A 26,171-nucleotide genomic window follows, 5' to 3' on the forward strand; every position below is an offset into this window, starting at 1 on the left:
TTTTAGGATTTGAAATAGCTCAGCTGGAATTCCATCACCTCCACTAGCTTTGTTCATAGTGATGCTTCCTCAGGCACAGTTCACTTCGCATTCCAGGATGGCTAGCTGTAGGTGAGTGATCATACCATCATGATTATCTGGGTTGTGAAGATCTTTTTTGTACAGTTCTGTGTATTCTTGCCACATCTTCTTAATACCTTCTGCTTCTGTTAGGTCCCTACCATTTCTGTCCTTTGTTGTGCCTGTCTTTGCCTGAAATGTTCCCTTGGTATCTCTAATTTTCTTGAAGACATCTCTAGTCTTTCCCATTCTGTTGTTTTCCTCTATTTCTTTGCATTGATCACTGAGGAAACCTTTCTTATTTCTCCTTGTGATTCTTTGGAACTCTGCATTCGAATAGATATATCTTTTCTTTTCTCCTTTTCTTTTAGCTTCTCTTCTTTTCTCAGCTATTTGTAAGACCTCCTCAGACAACCATTTTGCCTTTTTGCATTTCTTTTTCTTGGGGATGGTCTTGATCACTCCCTCCTTTACAGTGTCATGAACCTCCATCCATAGTTCTTCAGGCACTCTGTCTGTCAGATCTGATTGCTTGAATCTCTTTGTCACTTCCACTGTATAATTGTAAGGGATTTGATTTAGGTCATACCTGAATGGTCTAGTGGATTTCCCTACTTATAACCTATAGACTAAACATTTTTGTCCAAGATTTTAATCCTATCTTGAATTTAGCTTACTTACTCCAGTAGTCTCTAATATATATCTTATACCCATGGCAAAATTTATTTCTTTTCCCTCATTCCCTGTCCACCTTGTATGTTTCTGCCTTTCTGACTTTGCTTATACTTCTCCATAGAATAGTCTTATTGCTTTCTACCATTTTTTCACATCATATCCGTCCTGCAAGACCAAACTGAAGTACTTTTTGCTTTACCATTTATCCTTTATTCCTGTTTTTTTCTTCATTCGGGGAACTCTTTGCTTTACTTACTCCAAGAAAATCTGTAGTACTCCCTCACTACTCTATTTTGTATAGTAATTCTCATTTATATTTTAATTCTATATCCATAACAAGATGATTAGTTCCCTAAAAACAGAAATAATATATTAACTTATTTGCTGAAGTATAGGTTAATAGTAAAAGTTTTAAAATAATGTTATTTTACAGATACTTAATTCAAGAAAACATGCAAACCTAGAGATTTTTAAGTGTGGGACGAATTCACTCTTTGCAGAGCTTCAGTCCCTATTGTTCAGGATTTTGAAACAGTGAAACTAATGAGGAAACTCCATGTTTTATTTAGCAGACATTGCTTATTCTGAAAGAATGGGAGTGGAGGGGGGGAAAAGTTGAACCAGATGATAATGCTATTTCTATATGTCAAAAATAGTCAAACACTGAATATTTCATAACATTCTACCTAAGTATATAGTAAATTTAACTGAACATCCTAAACTTAGTAGTCACTGCTGCTGCTGCGGACGAGTCGCTTCAGTCGTGTCCGACTCTGTGTGACCCCATAGATGGCAGCCCACCAGGCTCCCCTGTCCCTGGGATTCTCCAGGCAAGAACACTGGAGTGGGTTGCCATTTCCTTCTCCAGTGCATGAAAGTGAAAAGAGAAAGTGAAATTGCTCAGTCATGTCAGACCCTCAGCAACCCCATGGACTGCAGCCTACCAGGCTCCTCCATCCATGGGATTTTCCAGGCAAGAGTACTGGAGTGGGGTGCCATTGCCTTCTCCTTTGCCACCACAAATAATAAATCTGTATATTAAACAGAATAACTGCCATCCTAATCATTTAAGCTATCATATATCTGAGATGCATGTATTTGTTGGGCAGCTACTGTATGCTAGTCACCAAACTAAGTGCTTAATGTGTCATTAACAACAGACAGACATAGATCCTACCTTTGAAGAGCTTATATTTTAGAATATGCCTGTTGTGGTCTAGGGGGCTTCATAAACATACATATAAAATGCAACTAAATTGTGGTAAATAATGTTTTCTAAAATACGAGAAAATTTTGGGGAAATCAGGAGAAGATTTCAGAGGAAATGATGTTCATTCTGATATATGAAGAATGAGCTTAAGAGTTAGCTAGATGAGAAAAGGGGAAAAGGCAGAGGGAATACAGTGGGACCCATGTGTTTAGGAACAGAAAAAAAGCTGCCAGGGTAGCTTGTTTGTGGCAAGTGAATAGATAAGAACATTAGAGGAAATTGAACAGTCAGGAACCAAGTAAAGTAGGATCTGTAGCTAGAGTTAAAGTTTGTTTTGTATTTTAAGTACACTGGAAGCCATTAAAAAAACTGACATGAATCGATTTATATCTTGAAAGATCATTCTACTCTGAAGACTGAATGATAGAGGTGTACTGGGGATAAGGCAAGAATACAAGAAAGGAGGCAGATTAAGGGGCTGTTACAGAGAAAATGGGGAGATAAGACCAGTTCTAGATAGTTATCAGAAGCATAATCAACTGGGGTCCTGATAAATTAGATGAGGGAGTCAGTAGAGAGACACAGGGTAAGCGAAAGGTGCAAAACTTAATTCCCAAAGACTTCTGACCTGGGAGAATGAAATTCTGTGGAGGAAGGAGTTGGGGGGTGGGTCAAGAGAACAGTTGGGGACAAGTTACTTTGAGTTGTACATGAGACATCCAGGTGTAGTCTCTGGATATTTGTCAGAAGCAAATTCTAGCTAGATATATAAATTTAGGAATAAAGATGAAGGTAGTATTTAAAACCATGAGAATGAGTATGGAGAGGTAAGAAAATAAGCTGTAAGACATGAGTCCTGAGGCCTGCAGGAATCTGGCAGGAAGTACAATGGATGAAGACAGCCCACGGTGAGATAATAAATGACAACTGATAAGGGTATGTGAACTAGAGAGGGAGGTGAGGGAGCGGGGTGGTAGTATAGAGAGAACAGACAAATCTGAACATTAGTGCATCATCTGCAAGGGGTTGCCTCTACTGACTCATACAGTTTTAAATATGAAGTATATTTTCCACATAATTCAATACTAGAAAAGGCACAGAAAATCCAAATTCTTAACTTCTTGTTTGGTACTTTACTAGGATAATTAGTAGCAAATGAACTCTACTAGGATTATTAGTACCAAATAAATATGGCCCTAATGTTATTAGAGCTTCCATTTTTTAAACAAGAAGTTAAGAATTTGGATTTTCTGTGCCTTTTCTAGTATTGAATTATGTGGAAAATATAATTCATATTTAAAATTGTATGAGTCAGCATTGATTTAGCCCACCAAATTACAGTCTCTGCTTGGACAGGGTACTTAGGGTTATTTGGAGATCAGATAAAGGATTAGCAGCCAGAAAGATGTTAGGGAAAACAGAATATAGTGTCATAAAACCAGAAATAGAATGTTTCACAAAGTTTGGATGGTCTCATGTTTAATATGCTGCTGACAAGTTTGGTAAAATGATGCCTGAAAGTGTTGGTTGGATTTACTAGCGTGTGGAATAGGCTTTTGGTGACGTTAGCAAGAGCAATTCCTCAGTCGAACTGACTACTTAAAATTAAGTAAGGTAGAGACTGCCATGCGTGGGCACAGAACAGGAAAGATCCCCTGGAGTGAATTGAATGATAAAAAACTGAAGACTTTAAATATGGATGCTTCTGAAAAGCTTCTTTGTGAAGTGGAGCAAAATATAATTGTACCTGGAAGAAAATTAGAATCAAAGTATGGAACTTTTTAAGGAATTGAATATATGAGATAATTATTAAGAGAAGAAAAATTAAATATGCAAGTTCAGTCATTTGGAGGGTTACTTTTTTTTAGGTTTTTATATACTACTTACCTAGGGCTTCCCAAGTGGCACAGTGGTAAAGAATTTGCCTGCCAATGCAGGAGATGCCAGACAGGTTTGATCCCTGGCCAGGAAGATCCCCTGTAGCAGGAAATAGCAACCCACTTCAGTATTCCTGCCGGGAAATCCCATGGGCAGAGGGGCCTGGCGGACTACAGTCCATGGGGTCACAAAGAGTCTCTTCTGACTGAGCGACCGAGTACACAGACACCAATACTGCTAGTTGATGGTGTGGTGTAGTGTTAGTCACTCAGTCATGTTCGACTCTTTGCAACCCCACGGACTGTAGCCCGCCAGGCTCTTCTGTCCACGGAATCGTCCAGGCAAGAATACTGGAGTGGGTTGCCATTCCCTCTCCAGGGGATCTTTCCGACCCAGGGATCGAACCTGGGTCTCCTGCATCACAGGCAGATTCTTTACCGTTTTAGCTACAGAGACGCACTTATCTATAGCAGTATGTAAAGAATCTCACATTACAGAATACTCAACTGAGTATCTGGACCGTATGCAGTACTTGTAGTTATTGATGACTTAATGGATCTTTACAACAGGCTAATTACAGTTGTTTTCAACATGACAAAGTCATGTGCCTTCTCCAGCTTTCCTGTACATACAAATCACCAGAGGGGGGGAAGGGTCTCTTGATAGAGTATTTTGGTTCAGTGGGTCTCAGTTGGACTTGAAGAGTGCATTTCTAACAGGCTCCCAGGTGATAGCAATACCACTGATCCATGACTATAGAAAAAGTATTAAGAAACAAGAGGTAACTAGCAGGTTTTTCACTGATTTCCAGTTCTCTTTCCAGCGACCCTGTGATGTATTATTTCCCCCTTTTTAGAACTGAGGTAAATGATGTTTAGAGCTGTTAAATAACACAAGTTAAAAGGTAAAGTTTGCCTAGCTGCCAGTCAGTTGTTCATGTGTTTGCTTTGGCCACTATAGCATCTTAGTTTTTGTAGATTTGTACAGATAATTTTTCCCTCTTTAGTGAAAATTGCTGTTTTCTTTTATATTTAATTTTAAATTCCATTTGACCTCTCTCTCCTACGCATTAAGAGTTGCAAGTTCGTTGGAGGGACACTCCCATAGTCCCATTGTAGTCCTTTTCTGAAACATGAAACCTTAAAAGAGAACTAGTTATGTGTCTTGAGGAAGATGGCTTTTCACAAAGTTTGTCATGCCCTAGGCAGTTGGTAGAATCCAGTGATGAGGTGGGGAGATTGCCAGAATATTCCAGAGCTGTACCATGCAAAAATAGGTTTTATCTGGAAGTATGATATCGGTCATCATAATGTATAGTTTTATTTGACTTCTTTACTGCAGCCTAACATTGACATAAAAATATTTCTTTTAGAATGTGAAACACAGAAAGTATGCAAGGTGGAAGGCAACATATATTCATAATTGTTTAAAGAATGGAGAGACTCCTCAAGCAGGGCCTGTTGGGATTGAAGAAGATAATGGTATGTATTTATATAAGTGAAATGATTTAGTGGAATCATAACTGTTCAATATATTATTATTCAGAATTTTTGGAAACCATTTTATTTCCTTCATCAGGTCCAAAATCAGGTGTAAAATTATAAACTTAGGGACAAGTGAAAAATTAAGGCAGAACTGCTCAATATCTGTTTGTGTCAACAACAGAATGGCTTGGTTTTCTCCTGCATCTGATCAGATTTCACTGCTACATGGGACAGGTGGTCCTTTCATAATCTATAAAATGTTTCCAATCCATAGAGAAAACTGAAAACTTATTTTTTAATAAGGTGAGTTTTGGAGGGGGAAGGGGGGGTAGGTAATACTTTCACAAAATTTGTAATAGAGTATGTAAAAAATATTGAGTGAATTTCTCATTTCCACCATAGTCTTTATTATCCCAGATTCTACTGAAACCAAAAGAAGTAAATATTTTTTTAGTATTTTGTATATCTTTATGGAAATTATTTTTTAATAAATTACTAGTAAATAGGAATATATATCCTCACTTTGTTAACACAGTTGGTAATATACACACTGTTCTATTGATGCATCTGGGTGGTTGGCTTATTTATGCATTCACTTAAGAGGTCTATTTAGAATTTTATAATACCATTCAGTTAAAAAAAGCAGCACCATAGTTGTACATGTAGCTACTACGTGTAAACTCTTGCAACTCTTCTAGAATGCAAGCTTTCATATAGCATTTCAAGTGAATTTTTTGCTATTTCTGAAGAACACTTGTTTAATCTTTAGATAGCCTTTTATATATAGCACACCCTCAGAAATCTTTGACACTTGATGTTATTCTTGTTTGCAAAAGAGGAAACTGAGGTTTCAAGTTTTAGCTGTCCAGATTTCATAGACCCACAGAGAAGGGAACCAGAAATGGAGTTCTTACTCTTTAAGTCCTATGCTCTTTTTACTAACACTACAGCGTGTATACTGTAATACTAAGTTGTTATTAAGTGTTTAAAGTTGACTGTTCTACAGCATGATTAAGTTTTGGGCTTATTTACATCACAATAGTGAAATTGGGTTTTTTAAAGTTTATCGCCACAACTTTATTTCTCACTTTTTCATTTAATATTTTGGAATGTTTTGCATACTTTTCTCCCTGCTTTAATGCTGTCCATAGTCAGAATGTTTTATGTCACTACTGCTTTGTACAGAACAACTAGTCATTTCCAGTTGTCCAAAAGAAAAGATCTGAGATCCTTAGCCTAACAGGCAAGACTCACCATGATATGGCACCGACCTACCTTACCGTCTTTATTTCCTCCTCCTGTCTCCTGTTGGCTTAGCCTGCTAGGGCTGCCGCAGCAAAGTACCATAGACTGAACGGCTTAAACAAAGGGTATTTATTTTCTCACAGTTATGGAGTCTGGAAAATCCAAGATCAAGGGCCAGCAGTTTGGTTTCTGGTGAGATGTTAATGTGATTACTCCTTGAAGAAGTTCAAGGGCAATTAGATATTCTACCCAAGATTTCAAAAGAAAGGTCTAGGCTAAAAGTGATATTTTGGAGTTGTCAGTTTAAAAGGAAGAAGTGAACCTAAATTAAATATTGGATAACCCAGGGAGAATGGATTGCTTAAGAATTAAAAGCAAAGATGGAACCAGCCTTTCTTCACCTTTACTAATCCTATTAGATTAGAAACTGAAGCAGAGGCACTTCTGTTAATTTAAGTAAGGTACATACACATACATGTAGTAAATGTAAAAAGACATGTAATATTCATAATTTCAGACATTTGATTTATGTCTCAATTCTTAAATACACATTGAAAATGAAAATATCTTAAAAAAAAGAAAATGAAAAAATCTTTGTTGTTTTAAACATATCATTATACTCTTCAGTAGTATTTCAGAGGTGTCATTCTAGACACATTGAAATACCTAATGATCAATTTGTTTTTCATGTACTCTGAGGATCAATGACTTCTCTCATCTTAAAAATTTTAATTTCTCTTGAAAGTAGGAAGTGTTACATTTTGATCATTATCATGGTCTCTTTTGTTCTGAAATGGTTATTTTAGGTCCTCTATAATATTGTAGATTATTAAGTACATACTATATAATTTTTGTTTTAATTTCCCAAAATTAGCTTAAACTGAGTTTGTAGTTTTTATTCATTATTTTCATTCCATTTTATAGAGCTTCTGGGTAGTACAAAATTGTTAGCTATAGAATACTAATAATCCTTTAAAATATAAAAGAGAATATTTTCACTATATACTTTTCAACCTATTAAATAATTTAAAATGTGGCCTGGTGTCATAATTAGGTGTTAATGTCGTAACATCTAACAGTGTCTGCTTAGAAATGGCTTATGGGTCTAAAAGAGGATGTCATGAAATCTGAATACGTATTCAAAACCTTTTCTTTAAAACTGATTTTTCTTTTTCTCAATGTAGCATTGTATTCCTTGTATTATTAAATTTTACAAGATATTCTAGGTATAAAAGATACTATGTTTAATAAAAGTCTAATTTTCTGTTGTTCTATAAGTCTAGTAAAGCTAGTAAAAAATAATAGATACTAGGAACTCCCCTCATGGTCCAGTAGAAGCTTCCACTGAGCTTCCAATGCAGGGGACATGTGTTCAGTCCCCGGTTGGGAAACTAAGATTGTATATGCTGTGCAGTGCAGCCAAAAAATAAATACTGTACCTTTGTTAGTTTAGAGGAAGAGAAAAAAAAATATTCTTATTTTTGAACAGTACTGTATTACCATATTGTCTAAAAGTACAGAAGGAAGTCATACAATTGATACAAAAAAGCATTCTAGGAAAAATTTAGGCTTAGCTGAAGGGGAATCTGTTAACATTCAAACCCTTGAGTTTCCGCATCCACTTGCTTTCAGTATCTGCAAAATGGTATTCTTTTTAAATGGTCAACATTAACCTATACTTCAGCAATAAAAACTAATGAAGGTAATTTTGAGTTTTTCTTCTTTTTTTTTTTTTTTTTCATTATGACTACATTTTTCTCCATGGCCTTGAACTTATTTATAGTATTTGCTTTAGAGTTATTTTCCACTAATTTCAATATCTGGGTCACATCAGGGTCTTTTCCTGTGTCTCTTTTTCACCTGCATCTGGTCACATTTTCATCCTCTCCCCTCCCCCCGTATCTCTAATTTTTGTTATTGATAACCTTTGTAGCTCCTCTGCATTCAATTATCTTCCTTTGCAAAGTCTTGATTCTTGTTCTAGCAGACAATTAACTTGCCTAAACTGCCCCTCTTTTGTTTCAGCTTTAAGGCTGTTGCTTTCTTCAGGGCTCCTTAGACCCTTCCCTGAGTCTGCCTGCATAATTTAAGGGCCATATAGGTATTTAGTTGAGGTTCATACAAGCATTTCAAGGCTCACTTCTCTGCAACTCCTTTTTTTGCATACTTTTGGGTGCCCTCAGGTGAAAAGCGACATGAAAGCAAACCTTCCCTGGTGAGATTTCTTCTGTCAGGGCTCATCTTCATTCTAATTTCTACCAACTTTTTTTTTTTTTTGGTAACATTTTATTTTGTATTGGGGTGGAGCTCATTAACAATGTTGTGATAATTTCATGTGAACAAGGAAGAGTCTCAGCCATATATGTACATGTGTCCCTTCTCCGCCATACTCCCCTCGCATCTTGGCTGCCACGTAACATTGAGCAGAGTTCCATGTGCTACACAGTAGGTCCTTGTTAGTTATCCATTTTAAATATAGCAGAGTGTGCATGTCTGTCCAAACTCTCTTAAGTGTCCTTTGTTCACTCTCCAGTGTCTTTATGTTTGTTTGTTTTTTTCCTTTCCAGGATGTTTGTGTTAGAGTTCTCTAATATGGGAAGAAATTATGTTAGTATATATAACATCTACAAGTTCACTTAGTAAAATTCCCAAAAGTGGCTAACTCTTTATTACTCCTTTCTACATAGACAGCTCAATGTGAAATTTCATTCCTTTGTTTTTGTTGATTAATTTGTTGAATAACAAACACACAGGTAATCATTTAATAGCTAGTAAACAATAAATCTTGAGTAAAAGGCAGCTGTCAGAAAATAGAGCTCTTAGGGAAAGCATAAATGTGGTATGTTTTGCTGAAAAGTCCTTTTTTTCCCATAAATTTTAAGAATGAGTTTAAAGAATTTACTTTTAAGAAAAATATAATATATGCATAGATCTTACAGAGTTGGAAAGTATTAATTTAAAGAAATGTTATTCATATTGCCAGGGACAACTAAGTATTGTAAGAAAAGGAAAAAGTTAAAACAATTATTTTAAGAGAAGCTGCGTATCAACTGTATTAAATAGAATTGCACTTGAAGGTCTGTCATGTTCATATATCAGAAGAATATTTGGCATTCTTATTTCAAAATACAGATTTCCTCAACTTACAATGGGGTAATATCCTGATAAACCCATCATAAATTTGAAATAACTATGATTTGAAATGCATTTTATAGCCTACCTTACTGAACATCATCGCTTAGCCCAGCCCACCTTAACCTACAGCTGGGCAGAATCATCTAGCACAAAGTCTATTTTGTAATACAGTGTTGAGTATCTCGTGTAATTTATTGACTAGTATACTGAAAGTGAAAAAGAGAATGGTTGTGAGTGTATCAGTAATTTACTTTTGTGATCTCGTGGCTGACTGGGAGCTGTGGCTCCCACTGCCCAGCATCAAAGAGAATACTATACCACTTACCGCTGCCTGGGAAAAGATAAAAATTCAAAGTATAGTTTCTACCAAAACCATATCACTTTTACACTACCGTTTTAAAAAAAAGACAAAACCATAAATCAAGAACTGTCTGGACCTCGTTTAACATTTCATGTATATCATATAGTAGATGTTGAGGAAAATGAAGATGCTGGAGCCACCTCTCTGCCCACTCAGCCACTTCAGCCGTCATCTTCCACATATGACCCAAGCAACATGCCATCGAGCAGCTATACTGGAATCCAGATTCCCCCCGGTGCCCACGCTCCAGCTAATACCCCAGCAGAAGTGCCTCACAGCACAGGTAGGAAGTTGAAACTTAACAGGTTTGAACTCTTCCTTTCATAAATAACAACTGCTCCTCTTATCTTATTTTTGCCTCATAATGATGGTCCTAAAGCACAAAGTGGTCTTTAAATTCCACTTGAACCCACAAAAAGAATCCTTTTCACTGAAGTTTTTTTAATTTATATATTTTTTAAATTGAAAGATATTTGCTTTACAATATTGTGTTCATTGAAATTTTAATACTAGTTGTATTTTAATTTTTTTAAAAATGACAGAATATTTATGTGTAATTGATTACTATTTACTATATATTTTATTAATAAGTAGAGTGTCTATGTCTATAGTGTCTCTATGTCTATAGTGTCCCTGGTGGCTCAGTGGTAAAAAATCTGCCCGCCAAGCTGGAGACCCAGGTTCCATTCCTGGCTTGGGATATCCCGTGGAGAAATGGCAACCCACTCCCGTATAGGAAATCCCATGGACAGAGGAGCCTGGTGAGCTAAGTCCATGGGGTTGCAAAAGAGTCAGATACAACTTGTACCACCACCACCGGGCCTCATAGTGTCTGTACTTTTCGTGTGTGTTTCCCTTTTCTTTTTCTTCCCCTCCCTTTCTTTCCTTTTCACTGCTGTTCAAGAATAGCACTGAAGTGAGTGGGTCTTATTTATAGGAGTGTCAGTCAGACTCCTACTATGATCACAAGATCCATTTTTCTCTTGACTCATTTCCCTAAGACCCTGCCTCTACCCTCAATATGGGTATTATTGGTGAAGGAGCCGGCTTTGAGGCACAGAATCTCAGTAGCACAGACAAGTGAAAGGAGGGGTTTCAGGTTTGTTTGTTTAATATTACAAACATGTCTAAAAATAAACCACCAAAGTGATATCTACTCTTTGGATAAATTAGTACTGCTGCTGCTAAGTCGCTTCAGTCGTGTCCGACTCTGTGCAACCCCATAGACGGTAGCCCACCAGACTCCCCCGTCCCTGGGATTCTCCAGGCAAGAACACTGGAGTGGGTTGCCATTTCCTTCTCCAATGCATGAAAGGGAAAAGTGAAAGTGAAGTCACTCAGTCGTGTGCAACTCTTCTCGACCCCATGGTCTGAAGCCTACCAGGCTCCTCCATCCATGGGATTTTCCAGGCAAGAGTACTGGAGTGGGGTGCCATTGCCTTCTCCAAAATTAGTACTATATACCTTGTTTACATAGAAAAAAATAATCTGACAAAACTAGTTTCCAAGAATAAGTCAGTGTCAGTAGATAAATTGTTTAAAGTTGCAGACAGCTACTCCTTTGTTTTCTTGTATTGTTGACAGAGAATCACCTGTACTTCCAAATAGAAGGGCGTTTAAAACCGTAATTTAAATAAAGCTTAACTTTAATAAAATTTTTTTCCAAAAATTGTTTTTAAACTTTTACTTTTATCTCAGTCTATGAGTAATCTATGGTAGTAAAATATATATTTCAAAATGTTTAATAGAATAAAAGTTGCCTTTGAGCCTTGCTTTCTACTATTTCTGTTATTCACCGTTACTTCATTGACTTCCAGATTTTCAGCTTCTGTTTACCCAAACCGTTTAGGTTATTTTGCATGAGTTGAACAACATTTAAGTTTTCTATTTTGACCACTGTAGGTGTGTGATTAGTCTCTTCCCTCCTATTTTTCTCTTCCCTTCTATTTTAAAACTTTCAACTTCATATCATCTATAAATACCACAAACATTTTTGTCTTAAGCATATTGATGAACATGGTTGTTTTAATGCTGATCTCTTTTGTATCATCATTCTCTAAATTTTACCCTGCCTGACTTTTCATTGCGTTATGGTCTATGTAATGGCATTAATAGACCAATTTGCATTAGTTTTGTAAGTAAAATTTCATGGAACATTGTTTTAAATATTTTATTATCTCTCAGGAATGTTCAGTATTTCCATTGTAGAATGAACTAAGCAAAACCAGCTACATACTTAGATGTATTTGCCTTCGATAAATACTGCTCGAATATACTAGTAAGTTTAAACACTGACCTAGAGCCTCCAACAGTCATCCTCACAGAAGGACAAAGTGAAAATAAAATGCACTTGGGAATCACATAGTATTTGTTACTAGTTTCTACTCCTTGTTAGACCACAAACTCTGCTGTTACCATCTTTTCTCTCTCTAGGTTTTTCCTGTTTCAAAATGAAATTAATCATACTTCTTATAGTTGTTTCAATTATTAAAGAGGAAAAAGTATGAAAATTGATTACTGTGTCTAACACAAAATCAGTGTTCAGCAAATTAGCTTCCTTTTTTTATAACCTTCCTTCCTATTTGTGTGCCAAAGAAAGGATATTTAATAGCAAGTTAATGAACACTTAAAATTATTTTGTGAATCAGGACAAGTGTCAGAGTTGTGGATAAGGCCTTGACCTTACAAAAAGATTGACTAAGGGTATTGTTGCTCAGTGTGTCTTAGGGCAGAGTTATGGTAGAGGCATATATGCATATATTTACATTGTGTGCTCCGCTGCTAAGTCTTGTCCGACTCTTTGCGACCCCATGGACTGTCACCCACCAGGCTCAGACTTTGTCCATGGGGTTTCCTAGGCAAGAATACTGGAGTGGGTTGCCATTTTTACATATTTACAGGATGTCTATAATCAAACATATGAGATGGAAAGTATACTTCTAGTAGGAGGGTTGTAACAGGTTGAACCATATGACAATGGTTCATAGGACAGAACAGACACAAACTTTGTGTCTGTTTTTGTACAACGGAGGTGATAGAACATGAATTTCATATATTCAAACTAACAGACTCCTGCTTAGAATATCCAGACATAAAGATAGATATCAAGAAGTAGTCTTCTATTTATTTTAGGAAGTTTTCTGGCATAAATAGTTCATTTCGATCCATTTAAATGTGGCATTAGCCTTATTTTTTTTCCCCCACTTATGTTCTTTAGCATGAGGCATAAAATTGAAAATCTTAGAATTGCTTTAAGGCATCAGGTATATGTTCTTACAGACTTAAATAGTTATTGTGGCTATTTCATAAACTTACGCTAACAGAACTATATTAGATAGTGGTATCCCTAATTTTCAAACTAAAGAAAAGCCATTATCCTGAAAAAATATACATACTAGCATAGCTAATAAGTGACAGTCCTAGAATTGGAACCCAAGTCTTTCGGATTTCATGTTTTTGTCACCTCCCTTCTATTTCCCTTCCTCTGAAAAACTAAAGTTCTATCAGATTAAAACCTACATTTCTCATAATATTTTTCTCCTTAAGATTGGCTTAGATATGGAAATAACCTGTTTGCTGGCAAATTTTTCTATTACATTTAAAACAGTTTTAAAAAATTAGTTCATGGTTACCCAATAGAAAATGAAATAACATTGTCAGTTTATAAATATAGCAGATGTTTCCCTTCTTACTCACTTCAAGAATGATTTACTTTCTCTCATATAAAGGTCCAGGATGTACTTTTATCAAAGGGAAATCCTTAAGATAGCTGCAAAGAATAGTATGTACTAATATACAGTGTTTAGTTCTTCCACAGAAAAGCAAAGAGGGTGCAAGGAGGGCGGGTTTAGTGATTAAACAGCCAAGTGTTTGGTTCTTTGTGCTTTTACCGCTGTGTTCTATCAGATAGAGGTCATACAGCCTACCGTTTTTTCCTTCTCTTGAAATACGCTTTCTACAGTCTGTAAATATCGAGGAAGAACATCTCAGTAGTAAGTCTAAATAGATGAAAAATTAGTTTAGAATTAATGCAAACCTTATAATTATAAAGGCAGCTCACCTCATATCTAGATCAAAAACTTAGCTCTTTTATTGTTGTTCTTTTAAGTGACAGAAGGACTGCATTTGAGCTCTGCTGTCCAGCCTTCACAGTGTTTTGTATTCTGGCCTGACTGTTTCTGTCAGCACTATTTTCCATGATTATTCTGAAGTTTACTCAACCCACTGTTCCTACATTTGCTTACAGTGTTCCTCGTAGTTACCATGTCTTTCTCTTTCACTGCCTCTTCAAATGTTAATGCCATTCAGGGTTTTGTTTAATTATACTTCTTGCATCATCTTCTCGAGTTTTCTTCCAACACTCATTTCTCTTTTTCTAGAATTCCTACACCATGCAGTCAGGAGAACAATTTAGTACTTAATTAGAAGTCATAAAGTATTTAATTTTTAAGTGTATATAAACTCATCAAATAGGCTGTGTAAAAACCATCTGCTAAAAAAAATTAGCCAGAAGTTACTTGTTAACATTTCCTTTTTGTCAAGTGATAGAAATTTCCAACACACTTCTGCCTTCCCTAGGATTGTTTTTATGGTGACATCACTCCAACATATTGTAGTATAACAGGCTACAACCAGTTTGCAAAATAACAAGTGAAACCTTTACAAATTGAGGTAAGAAGGAAAAATAAGTAACTTAGGGCATTTTAAAAAAATAAATTAACATAAACTAAAAACCATTCTTACTAATTTAACTGGTGTTTATACACTTAGTTGAGCCTCTGCTAGGCCCCCACAGGAACATGTCATGGTAACTGCCAAGAACATAGGCCTTGGTCCCTATACATGGAGACAGATGAGAAGCTGTGTTTTCTCACTGCTGCGTAAGACTTGTTGAGCAGCCTATACTGTCAGTTCAAGCTTTGGTTGAATGACTCTGATCAGAGTTCTTAATAAATGCAGACTATTTGTGGGGTTTTCTTTTTTTCGTATCACTCAAATAAAATTTTATTATAATACATAATGGTCTTCCCAGGTGACGCTAGTGGTATAAAACCCACATGCCAATGCAGGAGACATAAGAGACGCAGGTTCGATCCCAGCGTCCAGAAGATCCCCTGGAGGAGGAAATGGCAACCAACTCCAGTGTTCTTATCTGGAGAATCCCACGGACAGACAAGCCTGGCTGTCTACAGTCCATGGAGTCACAAAGAGTCAGATATGACTGAAGCAGCTTAACACACACACACACATAATACATAATAGATTATCTCTGTAAATTCTCTTTTGTTCTTGTTAAGTAATATTGCCTACTTAATAATCTGGAGATGTGCAAGGAAGCATTTAAAAATTAATGCAGGATGCTGACCAAGGAAACTTTGCCTTCTCCATAGAGAAAGAGGTTTGTTAGGAGGATTTTAATATACTCAGAAACACAAATTACTTAGTAAGAAGTGACATTGATATCCAGATTATATGTGAAGAGTTGTCAACTTACTCTTTTTTTCTTAAAATCTGTGTGAAAAATATATGTAGTCACCTACCTTTGTTTTTATGCTCAGCTGCTTCAACTGCCTGGACTTCACTAGGTAGTTTCTAAAGAGCCCTGTTGAATCTTGCATTCTAAGTTAAAAAAAAAAATTATTTTGTGTAATTATTTGCCTTCGAAAGTTCAAGTCTTATGGGAGAATTATGTCATAAGTTTATAACTTAATAAATTTTGTTAGGCCTTCCCAGGTGGCACAGTGGTAAGAATCACCCTGTCAGTGCAGGAGACCCAGGAGACATGGGTTTGATCCCTGGGTCAGGAAGATCCCATGGAGGAGGAAGTGGCAACCCACTCCAGTATTCTTGCCTGGAAAATTCCATGGACAGAGGAGCCTGGTGGGCTAGAGTCCCTGGGGCTGAAAAGAGTTGGACAGGACTGAGCTACTGTGCACACACACATATATATATTTTGTTAGCATTTTTTAAATCAAGCAAAACATAGTTGTTGAATTGGTCAATTTAAATTTGTATGTCTCTTGACTTTGCAGTTATATAATTTTTCCTATAAATAAATTCATACATATATATGTATACACTGTATAAGATTATTTGCTGGTATTAGCTATAGCAGAAGATTGGAAACAACCTAAATGTCCTCAGTGATGGATAGCATTATAAAATGTGTGTTCATGTATGTAATAGAACACCATTATATATACCCATTAAAAAGAACAAGGCAGATTTATATATTTTAATCTGGAATTATTGCTAAGGCATATTACGTGAAAAATGCACAGAACAGTACAGTATGCAGACATATTACCATTAGCAAAATCTTAATATATTAACAACACATATGCTGAAGTATGCCTTCTCCACAGAGTGAGGAGTTTGACCAGAGATTTTGATTTAGGCAAGAACACAGATTTCTTAGCAAAGTACATTTCTTTATTATTACATACATACACTGATCTGAAAACACGCATATTTTTGTGTGACTAGAAGGGTGCCCTAGAAACTAGTGATAGCCCTCAAGTGGATTAGAATGAGAGGTAAGCGTTTCACTTTTTTCCACCCTTTTTTCGGGGTTTGTTTGTTTGTTTTTTGGCTACTTAAAATTTGTACTTTTCATCCATACCCCTTTGGAAATTTTTGTTCTGTTTTTAATTTAAAAGCAGGATTGGTATGACTTAATAAAAATAGCACCAAGGCTGTGAAAGTGAAACTAGTTTGCCAAAACAAAATTGAATGATATAAAATAGTATATATTTAAACTGTTTTTCCTTTGGGTGGGAAATAATCAGATCAGATCAGTCGCTCAGTCGTGTTTGCGTGGGAAATAATAAGGTCCTTCAAAGTCAAGAAGTCCTTCAAGTAAAATTCGTACCTGCAGAATATATTTGAGAACTTAAGTCAAACCATAGCTCTAGACTCTCATTGCCCCTAAAAACTCCCCAGTTGGTTTTCGCTCTCTCTCCCGCTCTTTCTTGTTGTCCTCGTGTCTTACCTACTTCACGCTACTGCTGTTTAGTCACTAAGTTACAGTCTGACTGTTTGCAACCCCGTGGATTATAGCAAGCCAGGCTCCTCCGTCCATGGAATTTCCCAGGCAAGAATACTGGAGTGGGTTGTCATTTCCTTCTCCCGGGGATCTTCCCAACCCAGGGATCAAACTCTCATCTGCTGCTTGGCAGTCAGAGTCTTTACTACTGAGCCACCTGGGAAGCCCCTACTACACATTGCCTATTCAGATTGAACCTCTTGGCCTGGGGCAGAAGAGTCCTGCTTTTCCTTTGAGTCTGTTGATTGAGAGTAATCAGCTTTTCTTCTTCATTTGCTTTCTTATTGATTGAATCATCTTGTTAATTGAAACTCTGGAAGTTTCAACAGTTTATGTTAATTTTTTAGATGATTAATAGTCTTTAGTATATTACTTAGCATTAATCAAGAATGCTAGTTATCCACTGAATATGATAGTCATGACAAGTTCTAATAGGAAGTCATAATTAATTGCTTCTTCGGTGTGTAAAATACTGTCTTAAAAACATATAAACTGGAAAATTGGAATATATAATTTTTAAATTTCATTGACAGAGATGAAATGGGACTCATTCCATAAGTTAAACTAAATCATAATTATATCCTATCTTGTCCTCAAAATTATTCAACTATTTAAGAAATTAAAAGGTAGGAATAGAATCTGTTACTTCTACAGATATATGGTAAGCTTTATTGAGAAGCACCTTTAAGAAGTAGATGTGATAGAAAATGCAAAATATATAATAAGAATATATATTGCCTCATAACACATCTATGTAAATGCTCAAAATATATTTTTCTGCATATTTCCTATACCAGCCTCCAACATCAAATAAGATGTATATCAAATTACAGTTCATTGAGATTTCAGGAAAGTAATTAAGTGAAGTAATGAGATTCTTCCATGATCCTCTGAGTGCTTTCCTAGTATATAATTAAGAGGATTGAGGGTGTAACACTTGTGTACTCATTTGTGGTTTTCTGATTTGCAGGTGTAACAAGTAACACTATCCAGCCTACTCCACAGACTATTCCGGCCATTGATCCTGCACTCTTCAGTACAGTTTCCCAGGGTAAGTCAGCTATTTTATGAGGTATAGTGTATCTCCTATTTCGGGTCATTGTTTTGTGCTTTTATCTTGGGATGACTATATTTGAATGTCTGGGTAATTTGAAATACACTTCTTTAAATGTCTTTATTTGCCAAATTCTCCAATAAACCAAGATTATTTCTTAGATCAAAAATATTTAAATCCAGAGGCATTCCCCACCGCCTTTTTTTTTTAAACAATTCCTTTTTTTATGTACTGCTGGATATAGTGGTACAAACATGTAACCAAAGCTATCGTGGAAGCTTCTGTTAGTTTAGTTCAAGATTACCTCGTGATTTGATTATAATCTTCTTTACCTGCACTGAGTTAGTAGATTATCTAAGAAGGAGAAACTAACCATAGTTGAAGATAGAAGTCTCTGAGGATTGTTATTTTGACTGATTGGTTCATAGGCTAAGGGATGAGTTTATTAATTCCAATCTTTCTAGCTTTTCTGGAAAGAAACAGAACAACTCGGGTGTTCTCTTTGTTTAATTTAGTCTTTTTCAGAATTTTCTTCATATGTCTGATGAGATTAGTCCTTTTATATGTAAGATGAAGACCTTGATTGGTTACTTTCAGTAGCTGTCATTGAATTTCCCCTGATGTTATGTCTGCAGGTCTGTTTTCCCACTTGATTTTTCTGTTCTCGCTTGTGAAAACAGGCTATTCAGCTTCCTCCTGCATCTCAGCCATGGATGAAAAGATTTTTTTCTTGGAGGGGAATGGCAAGGGGTGTACCGCACATACCTTGTCAGTCCTCGCTCCATCTAGGAGGTCAATTCCATGATTTTAGAGAGACATTCTCTATGTTTTTAACCTAGAGTGTCATGTGAGAGATGGCAGTGCAGTAGGGCTAAGGATGCGCACGTATGCAGAGGCTGATAGAGTGAGGAAGGTGAGACTGATGGAGTAAAGACCCCTAACCCCACTCCTCATATAGCTAGACCATCTCTGAAGTTTCTCTGGGTAAGCTCCACATAAAGGCCTCCTATAAACATATTTTGAGTTGGAATGTTTTTCCACTCTTATCTAACAGCATGTGTGTTAGCCACTCAGTTGTGTGTGACTGTTTGCAACTCCATGGACTGTAGCCCACCAGTCTCCTCTGTCCATGGAATTCTCCAGGCGAGGGTACTGAAATGGGTTGTCATTCCCTTCTCCAGGACATCTTCCTGACGTAAGGATCAAACCCAAGTCTTCTGCATTACAGGCAGATTCTTTACTGTCTGAACCATCAGGGAAGGCCATCTAACGGCATACCTCCATTTAATTTCTAGTTTTCTAGAAATTTCTTTAAATCTCATCAGTTACCTGTTCCAGTTTTTACACTCTTTGACTTCACTGCTTTTCCTTCCATTTTAGGATTTATTTCCTTTTGTTTTACCTTATCATTTTAATATGGTTTCAGAAGAAAAAATTACATATGCTAAGTCTGCCATCTTACCCAACCAAACTGTCAGGTATGAATGCAGAATAAATATTGTTAAATATGTAAGGATTCTGAAGTTTCACCTACCACATACCATTTCTAAAGAAGTTACCAGAGGATATACTCCATCAAGAGAAGAGTGATAACCAAGAAAAGAAATATGAGATATAAGAAATGGTGGAATTAATCTTACGTCACCTAACAGGAAAAATTCCATTGACAACTTTTCCATAGGCTTGAAAAGCAGTTGCTCTAAAATTAGAAAATCAAATCCCCCCCTCTTTTAAGAAAACTGAAGTGGATTCCATGCAATATATACAATAAACAGCTATAGAATGTGAAAGAAATGGATAAGAAGCCATAGAATTTGTCTGCCAATAAGAACGAAAATATCCAAGAAAACATTTTAAATTGTACAAGAAATTTCAAGTAAGAAGCAAACTGAAATATGCCATGATTTTGAACAATAATAGAATTATGAAATATAAGAAAAGGGATTTTGTTTGACTTGGACACAAAGAACATTCTCCTTGAAATGGCATAGGCTTATCACAAACAGTATTTTATTCAAGACAGAATATGAATCAACACTGACAAGTTGAAGGTAAAGAGAGGTATTTCAAGAGGTTGAAAGGTGGAATAAAAGAAGGCTCTGTTTAGGGGGAGTGTCCGAAAGTAAAATGTTGAAATTTTTTCTAGAGTTGATGAAATGAGAAGACAGAAGTAAGCAACTAAGCAATTTGAAAAAAAAATAATAAATTTAGGAGGAGACAGGGTAAGAAAGAAGGAAAGAGTGTAAGTGGCTAAATCCTTTACCTTTTATAGCAGAGAGGAGGCCTTACAAATAGCTGAGAAAAGAAGAGATGCAAAAGGCAAAGGAGAAAAGGAAAGATACACATCTGAATCCAGAGTTCCAAAGAATAACAAGGAGAGATAAGAAAACCTTCCTAAGTGATCAATGAAAAGAAAACAAAAGAATGGGAAAGACTAGAGATCTCTTCAAGAAAAGTAAAGATACCAGGGGAACATTTCATGCAAAGATGGGCACAATAAAGGACAGAAACGATGTGGCCCTAACAGAAGCAGAAGATAGTAAGACGTGGCAAGAATACATGAAAGAACTACGCAAAAAAAGATCTTCATGACCAAGATAACCACAGTGGTATCATCACTCACTAGAGCTAGACATCCTGGAATGTGAAGTCAAGTGGGCCTGAGCAAGCATCACTGTGAACAAAACTAGTGGAGATGATGGAATTCCAGCTGAGCTATTTCAAATCCTAAAGGATGATGCTGTGAAAGTGCTGCACTCAATATGCCAGCAAATTTGGAAAACTCAGCAGTGGCCACAGGACTGGAAAAGGTCAGTTTTCATTCCAATCCCAAAGAAAGGCAATGCCAAAGAATGCTCAAACTGCCACACAGTTGCACTCATGTCACACGCTAGCAAGGTAATGCTCTAAATTCTCCAAGCTAGGTTTCAACAGTTCATGAACCAAGAACTTCCAGATGTTCAAGCTGGATTTAGAAAAGGCAGAGGAACCAGAAATCAAATTGCCAACATCCACTAGATCATAGAAGAAGCAAGAGAATTCCAGAAAAACATCTACTTCTGCTTCATTGACTACCAAAGCCTTTGACTGTTTGGATCACAACAAACTGGAAAATTCTTTAAGAGATGGGAATAGCAGACCACCTTTCCTGCCTCCTGAGAAGTCTGTATGCAGATCAAGAAGCAATAGGAAAAACTGGACACAGAACAACAAACTGGTTCCAAATTGGGAAAGGAATACATCAAGGCTGTATGTTGTCACTCTGTTTATATAACTTATATGCAGAGTATATCATAGGATGTGCCAGGGTGGATGAAGCTCAGGCTGGAATCAAGATTGCCTACAGAAATATCAATAACCTCAGATATGCAGATGACACCAACCTTATGGCAGAATGCAAAGAGGAACTAAAGAGCCTCTTGATGAAAGTGAAAGAGGAGAGTGAAAAAACTGGCTCAGTACTCAACATTCAAAAAACTAAGATCATGACATCTGGTCCCATCACTTCATTGCAATAGATAGGGAAACAATGGAAGCAGTGAGAGACTTTATTTTCTTAGGCTCCAAAAAATCACTGCAGATGGTGACTGCAGCCATGAAATTAAAAGACACTTGCCCCTTGGAAGAAAAGCTGTGACCAACCTAGACAGCTTATTAAAAAGGAGAGACATTACTTTGCCAACAAAGGTCCAAAGAATTGGTGCTTTTGAACTATGGTTTTGGAGAAGACTTGAGAGTCCCTTGGACTGCAAGGAGATCAAACCAGTCAATCCTAAAGGAAGTCAGTCCTGAATATTCATTGGAAGGACTGATGCTGAAGTTCCAGTACTTTGGCCACCTAATGCAAAGAACTGACTCATTGGAAAAGACCCTGATGCTGGGCAAGATAGAAGGCTGGAGGAGAAAGGAAGGACAGAGGATGAGATGGTTGGATGGCATCACCGACTCAGTGGACATGAGTTTGAGTCAACTCCAGGAGTTGGTGATGTACAAGGAAGCCTGGTGTGCTGCAGTCCATGTGCTTACAAAGAGTCAAACACGACTGAGTGACTGAACTGAAGTGAAAAACTTATAAATCAAGAAACAATGGTATAAGATTATCATTTGGAGTTAGGGAAATAACCTAGAGAAAACAAAATCATTATTTGGTTTAAAGAGAAATCCCTGTATCCCCAATTGATAAAACTATGCCTTTCCAAGGTTGACTTATCTGATCTTGACAGAGGACTGTTGTTCACTCATTAAGTCATGTTTGACTGTTTTCAGCCCCGTGGACTGCAGCACGCCAAGTTTCCCGGTCCTTCACTGTCTCCCAGAGTTTGCTCAAAATCATGTCTATTCATCAGTGATGATATCTAACCATCTCTTCCTCTGCCAACCCCTTCTCCTTTGCCTTCAATCTTTCCCAGCATCAAGGTCCTTTCCAGTGAGTCAGCTCTTCTCATCCAGTGGCCAAAGGATTGGAGCATCACCTATAGCGTCAGTCCTTCCAGTGAATATTCAGAGTTGTTTTCCTTTAGAATTGATTGGTTTGATCTCCTTGCAGTCCAAGGGACACTCAAGAGTCTTCTCCAGCACCACACACAGTTTGAAAGCATCAGTTCTTCAGCACTCAACCTTTATGGACCAACTCTCACATCCATACATAACTACTGGAAAAACCATAGTTTTGACTATATGGACCTTTGTTCACAAACTGATGGCTCTGCTTTTTTTTTTTTGGTCTGCTTTTTTAATACACTGTCTAGGTTGATCATAGCTTTCCTTCCAAGGAGCAAGCATTTTTTAGTTTTATGGCTGCAGTCCCTATCCACAGTGATTTTGAGGTACAGATGCAAGAGTTAGATTATAAAAGAGGCTGATCTCCAAAGAATTAACACTTTCCAATTGTTGTGCTGGAGAAGACTCCTGAGAGTCCACTGGACTGCAAGGAGATCTAACCAGTCAGTCCTAAAGGAAATCAATCCTGAATATTCATTGGAAGGACTGAAGCTGAAGCTCCAGTATTTTGGTCACCTGATGCGAAGAGCTGACTCATTGAAAAAGACCCTAATGCTGGGAAAGATTGAGGGCAGGAAGAGAAGCAGGTGACAGAGATGAGATGGACGGCATCATTGACTCAATGGACATGAGTTTGAGCAAACTCCCGAAGGTATTGAAGGACAGGAAGCCTGGCATGTTGCAGTTCATGGAGTTGCAAAGAGTCAGACACGACTTAGCTACTGAGCAACAACAACAATCTGTGATTCACAACAGTGAGGACCAACTATGATTGTAATCTTTAATACTCAACAAGTATTTGGAGGCTTTGTATATGTAGCACACTGGTCTAATTACTGTATGTAGATATATAAGTACATTATTTTAAAATCTTAAATTTAATGTTTAATTCTATGTGAACTTAATATTTTTTTAAGTGGGAGATAAAGTAAATATGGCTTTTTTATAGTCATTCATTGAAGTTATTCAACACTTACAAGTGCCTGAAAACTGGGTTAGAAACTTTAGGATACATTACTTCAGCATTCTTTTTTGAAAATTTTAGAAAATATTAATTTGGATAAGAATTTAGTATCAGAGTACCTAGAATTGCTACATACTTTGAAGTAGGACTTCAAATGCCAAAGTTTTCATTTTATGCTTTATTTTCTGGCAAAATTAAAAGCAACTAAAAGAAAAGCAATTATATTTATATATGTTCATTTAGAAAGGGAATCAAAATATATTATCTTTTCTTTATTCTGTACCCCCAACCTTCTGATCAGTTCTTAAGAGTCCTCATAAAAATTTCTAAAGAGAATGCTATTTATTTCCAAAGATAAGACACAAAGTCAGTTTTTAATTTCACTTTTAGAAATATATATTCAAATCTAAATCTTAGATTAAATATTTTCAGTATGATTTTTTTTTCACCCAAATTGTTTGGCTGGGTCTATCCATGTTAAACATATGTGTAGATAGAAAGCCTGATGAGAATCAGTTTTAAACAAAGAACTAATAAGGATTGTTGAAGTTTGATTGTGTAGTTTAATGGTATGTTTTAGTTAATCCTTAACCCTTTACATGCTTTAAAAAATTTAGATAATGTATGTAATATTTGCATAAAGTTTGTTGCTTAATTTTTTATTCATATGTATATTCTAGTTCAAATGAGGTTTGAATGTCTTAGACTGTGTGTATTGTTCCAGAAAAAGAGAGTCTCAGCAATTCTGACGTAAATACCAAAGCTGCTTTCCTTGTTTTTAAAAGCATAAAGAAAATTTATTCAGATACAACTAAGGGTTGGGGAAAGACCTTCATATTTTTATATAAACTTAAACATTTTCTGTAATCTTGAGTATAAGCATTTACCTAACCTAAATAACACTTTTTATATTCTTTACAAATATTTTCATTACTCTGTTTTTCTCTTAGGAGATATCCGACTAACACCAGAGGACTTTGCTAGGGCTCAGAAATACTGCAAGTATGCTGGCAGTGCTTTGCAGTATGAAGATGTCAGCACTGCAGTGCAGAATCTGCAGAAGGCCCTCAAGTTACTGACTACAGGCAGAGAATGAAGCCTTTGTACAACATCCATGCATTTTTGGCTTAAAGAACTAACAGTCCACTACTCTATCTTCAGCCTATCAGGAGCACAGTTTTAAGGAAGACTTCAGTTCCATTGACTTTAACAATGAAATCTGTGTCTGTGTATCAGATTCCTATTGAAGTATTCATCAGCAGCCTCAACCAGTTTTCATTGTCCATTTAGTGGATCCAATAGTCTCTGAGTGTATAGCTCTCTAATGTGAGCAAGGTCCTATAAATGCCCACTGAACCCTGCTTGTTCAAAACATGAAAACACTTCTATAAAATGTATTGGGAATTAGCTTTGTATCTTAATCTAAATAAATGAAGGAATCTTATAATCTATAATTTGAACAAACCGACCATAATCACTTTGCTATAAAATTCTGAACTTAACTTTTAATAAAGACTGCCAGAATATTCTAGATTAGAGATCATGTTTCTGTTTTCCTCAGGATTAATTAAACATATGGATGTTCTAAACTGTTAGATGAATCTGAAAGAGATTATATTCAAATTTCAATTTATACTCAAATGGAGCTATGCTAAAAAGTAAAATGTTCATGAAAGGAAAAAATAATGAAGTAAAGAGGTAGCATCAGTTCTAGATGTAAGAATAATGTTGGTTGCTTAACTGTTTTCCCTTACCCATTGACATTTAAGGTGAATTGGTATTTGCTTCCTAGGCAGTTTGACTGCATGTATTAGAGAATGAAAACAAGATGTTTGTAGTAATGCCTGGAAACTTGGTGCTTTTGAGTTAAGGTTCTCTGCTGCTGTGGAATGGATTCCATAGAGTGTATAGCTATGAATGATGCAGATTATAAGAACATGATTCTCAATTGTTGAGTTTATAAGTTTTTTGTGGGGAATTATGAACTTACTGTGTCACCTGCATTTGTGCTGTGTAAAAAATAAATACAAGGTTTCTTTTAACTAGTTTGGCTTATTGCAGAGCCAGATATCATTTTTGCATGCTGAAATTGTCACATTTTAAAAGTCAGACCATTTTTAAAATGAGAGAAATTTGGCAGATTTACCTGAAATTTATCTGATATATTTCATTCATTGCACTAATATTTGGAATCTTTTAACATAGGGGTCAGCAAACTGTGGTCTGTGGGCTGGCCACTTGTATAAATAAAGTTTTATTGAAACTGAATTATATCTATTTATGTTTTGTGCTTGGTTTCTTTCCATGACTGCAGAATTATACGGCCTGCCAGTCTAAAATACATACTACTTGCTCCTTTATGGAAAAGTTTGCTGACCCCTGTTCTAACAATCTATTTGGAAGAAAATGAATCATTAACTCATAATGTCTTTCTGTTTTTCTTTGCATAGGTATAGTGCTATTGTATAGAGTTTGATAGAATGAATATGCAGAATAAACAGTTTTAAATTATTATAAAAACAAGCCCCCAAAAACAAGCCTCCTGAAAACTATTTTCATA

The 26,171-nt window shown here is 36.3% G+C and overlaps 1 protein-coding gene across 2 annotated transcripts in view; it reads left to right on the forward strand.

Moving 5' to 3' along the window:
* Nucleotides 1–25,884, forward strand: part of VTA1 (vesicle trafficking 1) — a 70,499-nt gene extending 44,615 nt beyond the window's left edge. The window contains exons 5-8 of one of the 2 annotated variants that reach the window (XM_027551720.1): nucleotides 5,196–5,304; nucleotides 10,158–10,331; nucleotides 18,064–18,144; nucleotides 24,562–25,884. In XM_027551720.1, the coding sequence (XP_027407521.1) occupies nucleotides 5,196–5,304; nucleotides 10,158–10,331; nucleotides 18,064–18,144; nucleotides 24,562–24,707 (510 nt within the window). In that variant the 3' untranslated portion in view covers nucleotides 24,708–25,884. Of the gene's footprint in view, nucleotides 1–5,195; nucleotides 5,305–10,154; nucleotides 10,332–18,063; nucleotides 18,145–24,561 lie in introns of both variants that reach the window. The other variant, XM_027551719.1, reaches the window with a different exon arrangement.
* The last annotated feature ends 287 nt before the right edge of the window (nucleotides 25,885–26,171 follow it).

Source organism: Bos indicus x Bos taurus, chromosome 9 (genome assembly GCF_003369695.1).
Source record: "Bos indicus x Bos taurus breed Angus x Brahman F1 hybrid chromosome 9, Bos_hybrid_MaternalHap_v2.0, whole genome shotgun sequence".
NCBI classification, from domain to species: Eukaryota; Metazoa; Chordata; class Mammalia; order Artiodactyla; family Bovidae; genus Bos; species Bos indicus x Bos taurus.